The following is a 6,379-nucleotide window of genomic DNA, read 5'->3' as shown; positions in this document are numbered from 1 at the left end:
TTCCTCCAGGTGCTCCAGCTTCCTCCCACAGTCCAAAGACATGCAGGTTAATTGGTGACTCTAAATTGTCCGTAGGTGTGAATGTGAGTGTGAATGGTTGTCTGTCTCTATGTGTCAGTCCTGTGATAGTCTGGCGACCTGTCCAGGGTGAACCCTGCCTCTCACCCAGTGTCAGCTGAGATAGGCTCCACCTCCCAATGACCCCCAACAGTTTAAGCGGTCAGAAAAAATGAATGAATTAATTTTGTAATTTCTGTATTGCATCAGTATCTGTAGACGCCTGGAAAATTTGCTGTTGTATAAGATAAACCTGAAGCAATAAAAATATTAAAAATTAAAAAAATTATTAAATCATGATACAGATCACAAACAGAAATGTCTAAACCAGACACTGACGCAGCTTCAAGTGCCTGCTGACATGTTGCAGTTATCCACAGGAGACGCTGTCACCTCACAGAAATCAGGCTGCAGGATCTGATGATTCATAAAAAAGAAAAGCAAAACAGCGCTAACTCCGCAACTGCCAGTCAATCTGTCATAGCTGGGCTGAAAGTGACAGATGGAAGATGCACTGTAAAATATCTGACTGTACATTCACAGTAAATTACTAGATACTAGCTGTATCACTTTCACAGGAAGTTACTGTGACACACTACAGTAACTGAACTGACAGCTGTATAATAATAATAATAATAATAATAATAACTAGAGCACTCTGAGAGCACAGACCTCCGCCAAGCAGCTCAGATTTCCCGCCATTTTATTATTTTATCCACTTTGCTTTAACCGCTCACCACCAAAATTTTATCATCTGTTCCTTGTCCCATTTTCAACCTTTCCTGAAAATTTCATCAAAATCCGTTCAAAATTTTTTGAGTTATTTTGCAGACAAACAGACAAACGTGGGCGAAAACATAACCTCCTTGGCGGTAATAATAAAATCAATTTATAAAGCACAGGGTAGTTACAGACCCTATTAGGGCCGACGTCACGATGACATCATGTTATCAGCTGGAGGTGCAGCTGCCTCTCCCCCACAGGGCTGTAGGCTCCATAGGAGTGTTAAAATGTGTTTGTCTTGTTGTGTTATTGGGAGCCAGAATAGAAGGAGTCATGGCCCAAAACCACCCGCCACTGCCCGTCAACAAAAACAAAGACAACTATGGTTAAATGTGATAAGACCAAAGGACTGGACGGAGGCCATCATCAAAAATGCTCACATGTGCAGCGCACACTTCATATCAGGTTAGGGAAAAAGTATTTCCTGTTGTAGGGATGAATAAGGTTATGTGTATTAAGGGTTATCATGTCCACCTCATCAGAAACTGGGGAGGGATTAAGAGGAATATTGGATTTCTCTGGAACGCTAACTTTTTAGCACATTAGCTAACGTTAGCTTCCATAGCAAAACAAACAAGTGTGGTCCTCCTTTGTAAGATTGGCTTCCTGTGACATCATCCATCCACTGAGTGAGAGCATACGGGTCGGCCAGTCTGGTCCCGTTGGTCAGTGTTTACTTATTCAAGTAACACTGGCGGTCCCGGAGAGTGAGTGACCTGACATGGTGCGTTGGTAAATTCAGTCTGACGCTCTACACTAAAATGAGAGCCCTGTTGGTGGAAGAAACGGAGCGTTATATTTCTACATGAATGAACCAACGGTTAAGTTAATCACACATTCACTCCGCTCGGCGCTCTGCTGCTCCGTCTCCACAGACAGAGTGTCCAGAGTGCGCTCTGCCACTCTGAGAGTGCGCTGCTCTGGATAACCCAACGCTACATTCAGACAGCGCTCCCAATTTATCAACGCTCCAGTTTGTGTCAGAGTGCGCTCCCACACTCACAATGAGTGTTTCTGAACGCACCACTCACATCATCTTCCTCCATCGTCTAAAACAAGACAACACAACTTGTTAGCTAGCGCTAGCTAATGTCTGTGGAGAACTGTTTTGCCTCCAGCTAAGCCCTGCCCACCAACAAACACCATCCTGTCTACTAACAGTAAAATGGTCTACACCTGCATGTCACTGTAATTTAACAGCATGCTCCTGTAGAGTTACTGTATTTACCTACATGAATTTCACAATAAAATCCTGAGTACACTTAAATACCTGAGTCGCAGCCTTTCAGGTAATAATAATGTAATTTATTGTGAAATATTACACTTACATATTTTTACTTCCTGGAAATAATTTGCAGTGCGCATCCCATTTAAATCCCTTGCTGCGCCTGTGAGCTATTATGTAATACCGAGGGCTGAGGGGAAGTGGAACCACCAATGAAACGCAGTGCTGGTGGGAATGGACTTCCTGTTGACCTGAATCCTGGGGCACATTCAAATTCAAAATACTGTGCGCTGTTTTGCTACAGTTTTCTGGGTTGAACGACATGTTTTTTTGAAACGGTGTGAAACGAGCTGTGAGGTAGGTGTCCTCTCGTTTGGTGGGCGTGTCAGAGGTGTTGTCCAATCAGCAGCGACTAGTATATAAATAAATGTCCAGCAGATCTTTCCTTACTGTACATACAGTTTTGGTTCATATTTCACACTTGCTTGTTTCCTGTGATGAACTGAATTAAATCCCACTGTCCCTAAAGGCAACACGCCTGATTAACACAACAGGATGTTCAACATCCTTGTTTGAATAAACATTTTGCTACATTTTTGTTGGGGCTGAACGCCGCCCTGCTGTCTGATGGTTTGGATTCTAATAAGCAACATGTTAAAAAGGTGGTTCCCAACTGGTGGGTCGCGGACCAAAAATGGGTTGCAGGTCCACTCTGAACGGACCGTGACTCGCCAACATGTCAGGTTTGTAAAAAAAAAAAAAATGTTATTTTGAAGTACAGTGCGTTTCCAGCACAGAGCTTTTATTTTGAAGTGCTGTTTCCTGCTGTAGAATGAGTGACTAACAGACAGAGACAACAAACCCGCTGGACGACGTGTCCGAACACCTGTATGATGCTGCAGGTGTTAAACTGTGTGGACGCTGGACTGAGGTTTTAATTTTAGTGTGTCTGGACCAATCAGAGAGGCTCTACTCAGGACTTCACGGCTGCGTTCAGCCCGGACAAAATGTCGCAAAACTTTTATTTAAAGGAAACGCTGATGCGTTAAACACCCTGCTGTGTTCGGCGGGCACTCTGCTGTTCAAGGCGGCGAGGTTCAGGTCACATTGGCATCGTGGGAATCACAGATAAGTTTAAAATATTAACAAACATAAAGTAAATATTTACTCAACGTTTATTTATAAACACGCTGCTGCTGATTGGGTAACGCCTCTGACACGCCCACCATTCACCATTTCACATAAACGTGTTGATCAACCTGGAAACTGGAGCAAACTGGAGCACACTAGCTGGTGGGTCATGTGATGCACGTCATGTGACCTACCACGATGGCGTCCTTCACATTCTTCCTGATGTCCTGAATCTTCTGCTGCTTCTCTCTGGAAAATGAGACTTGATTTTTTCAGAACATGAGTTTGACAGGAATTATTTCCCATGAGCCTTTGAGGTCGGCACACACTCATCAGGTTGAGGAAAAATAAAACAGGAAGCTGACGACAACGTTAACCTGACGGTAAATAAACAACAATCAAACTAATTGACTGAAGAACTGAATAGTCGTGAGTGAACAGCAGCTGATTTCATAATGATCATCTTTATTGATTCTGTGTCACTGATCAAATCAATAATCTGTCGACCTCATCACAATAAAAAGTTTAAATAAACAGGAAGTACTGTCAAACCGCTGCCAGGCCGGAACTTTCAAAATAAAAGTAATAAAGTCTTTAAAGTTTGACTCACTCAGCGTTAAAACCGTCCACATGAAGGATCCTCATCTGCTTCACGATCGTGCTTTTACCTGATTCTCCTGCACCTAGAGACAGACAGGTGAGAGACAGACAGGTGAGACAAACAGGTGAGACAAACAGACAGACAGGAAGACTGACAGACAGGTGTCTCACCCAGCAGTAACAGTCTGTGTGTAGCTTTATAAGCCTGTCTCTCTTTCTGCAGCTGTCTCTCGATCTTCTTGTTGGCTTCTCGTTTCGCTTTTTCATCCAAACGTTCTTCCTCCGTCTTCCCTCCCAGACAGCCCATCTCCACTGGAACCAGTAAACAAACAACTGAAACCAGTGAACAACCACAGAAAACAATAAACAACCAGTAAACAACCTACTGAAACCAGTTAACAACCTACTGAAACCAGCAAACAACCCACTGAAACCAGTAAACAACCCACTGAAACCAGCAAACAACCCACTGAAACCAGCAAACACACTGAAACCAGCAAACAACACACTGAAACCAGTATAACAACACACTGAAACCAGCAAACAACACACTGAAACCAGTATAACAACACACTGAAACCAGTATAACAACACACTGAAACCAGCAAACAACACACTGAAACCAGTATAACAACACACTGAAACCAGCAAACAACCTACTGAAACCAGCAAACACACTGAAACCAGCAAACAACACACTGAAACCAGCAAACAGCCCACTGAAACCAGTTAACAACCCACTGAAACCAGCAAACAACCCACTGAAACCAGTTAACAACCCACTGAAACCAGTAAACAATCCACTGAAACCAGTTAACAACACACTGAAACCAGCAAACACACTGAAACCAGCCAACAACCTACTGAAACCAGTTAACAACACACTGAAACCAGCAAACACACTGAAACCAGTTAAAAACAATATATACATTAAAGTTGATCAACATAAACAACTGATGACATCATATATTATTGTTTAGATTTTGTTGTTGAGTTTTTAAACCTCGTTTTGAGCCGTCATCTCAGAAAAGATCAGAAACATGTAAATGAATTAAAGCCTGAGACACGTCACAGCAGCACAACAACCTGTTCAGCTTCAATATAAAGAAACAAAACATTAAGATAAAGAGACACTGAGGAGACACTGAGGAGACACTGAGGGGACACTGAGGGGACACTGAGGGGGGACACTGAGGGGACACTGAGGGGACACTGAGGGACGCAGACACACATCTCTACCTTCCTGTAGTTGTACTCAAAAGACATGTTCTCGTAAGGACGTATTTTTTTACCGTAGTGCTGCTTTGACTTCAGTAAAGGACCTGAAAACTTCTCCCACCACTCTTGAAACCAGTAAACCCAGTACCTCACCGGCTGGTCCCAGTCCAGTCCTGGTTGTACCTGTAGCTGTCGGTGATCAATGAGCCGTCGTGTCTCAGCAGGTCCAGATCAGATCGTCTTTCTGTCCGTCCATCAAAGTCACAAAAGAAAAAAGAACAATAGCAGCAGCTCCTCAACCAATCAGCATCCCCATGTGTCCTCCAGCAGGTCCAGTTCAGGTCCAGTGCAGAGGAACCAGTGCTCCTGGTGATGTTTGGTTGTCTTCTTTGTTACACAGTGAGGAGACAAACACCTGAGCGTCTGTCTGTCCCTCCCCCCTGTCTCTAATAGCGTCTCATTAGTCGTCTCTCTGCGTCTTCTCTTTGGGGGATTCTCTGTTTTTTCCTCTCGTGTCACTTTGCTGCCTGACAACCAGCAGCTGGATTCACAAACACAAACTCCTCTGACGGACCCAGTCTGGACCAGGACTGAGTCTGGACCTGGATGGACCAGGACTGAGTCTAGACCAGCAGACAGCAGGTCAGAGGTCAGGAGACACTGATGAAACCAGTTTTAATCACAATTTATGACTGAACGTGTTCAGACTAAAATAATGTTCCACAGGTGTGTGTGACTGACTTCAACCTGTCTGCTGGTGTTGGGTTGTCTCCTCCGAGTGGTCATCTGAAGTCACTGCACCCTGTCACATCACAACTGCCTGTTACCGTGGTAACCAGCTGATGCTGCAGTAAACAGTGTGAGGATCAAACAAACAAAAAAACAAACAAACAAACAAACAACTGAATTCACTGATTCTGTTCATGTTGTTTTTTTATTTATTTCAGTCTTCAGAAAACAAAGCGATCTGTTAACTCAAGAGGAAACAAAAACACAAAAGTCACTGAATGAGGTTTGGTGAATGACGGTGATCCAAACAAACAAACAAACAAAGAAACAGCTGTCCACTCAGACTGGTTCTGTTCTCGTCCTGAATGTGATCAGTGTTTTCTAACAGACTGGATCACACACCTGACCTGGACAGTTTCTACATCACTAACTCTCCTCTTTATTGGACGAGCTCCTCTCTTCTCCTCCCTCATTGGCTGGACGGACGCTCTGCCCCCGACTCGCTGCTCTCCAGAGACTTTAACCTGAGGAGACAGACAACACATCGTCAGGGTTTTACAGCTGGTGGACGTTTTAACATCGGATCATATCTCAAGAGAAAACTGGCTCTTCCTCATGTTGTCAGGAGTCTGATCA

At 43.8% G+C, this 6,379-nt stretch overlaps 1 protein-coding gene across 5 annotated transcripts in view; it reads right to left on the bottom strand.

Annotated features, from left to right (window-relative positions):
* Window positions 1-5,409, bottom strand: part of LOC126397704 (guanine nucleotide-binding protein G(olf) subunit alpha-like) — a 21,761-nt gene extending 16,352 nt beyond the window's left edge. For 3 of the 5 annotated variants that reach the window (XM_050056638.1, XM_050056640.1, XM_050056641.1), the window contains exons 1-4: window positions 5,198-5,409; window positions 3,968-4,108; window positions 3,807-3,879; window positions 3,391-3,445 (exon numbers count right to left, since the gene is read on the bottom strand). In XM_050056638.1, coding sequence (XP_049912595.1) covers window positions 3,391-3,445; window positions 3,807-3,879; window positions 3,968-4,103 — 264 coding nt within the window. In that variant the 5' untranslated portion in view covers window positions 4,104-4,108; window positions 5,198-5,409. Of the gene's footprint in view, window positions 1-3,390; window positions 3,446-3,806; window positions 3,880-3,967; window positions 4,109-5,162 lie in introns of all 5 variants that reach the window. The other 2 variants (XM_050056639.1, XM_050056642.1) reach the window with 2 other exon arrangements.
* Between the last annotated feature and the right edge of the window lie 970 nt (window positions 5,410-6,379).

The sequence above is a fragment of the Epinephelus moara genome, chromosome 11 (genome assembly GCF_006386435.1).
Source record: "Epinephelus moara isolate mb chromosome 11, YSFRI_EMoa_1.0, whole genome shotgun sequence".
Lineage (NCBI taxonomy): Eukaryota > Metazoa > Chordata > Actinopteri > Perciformes > Serranidae > Epinephelus > Epinephelus moara.
The sequence above is the reverse complement of the archived record's forward strand: the minus strand, read 5'-3'. Positions and strand labels throughout refer to the sequence as shown.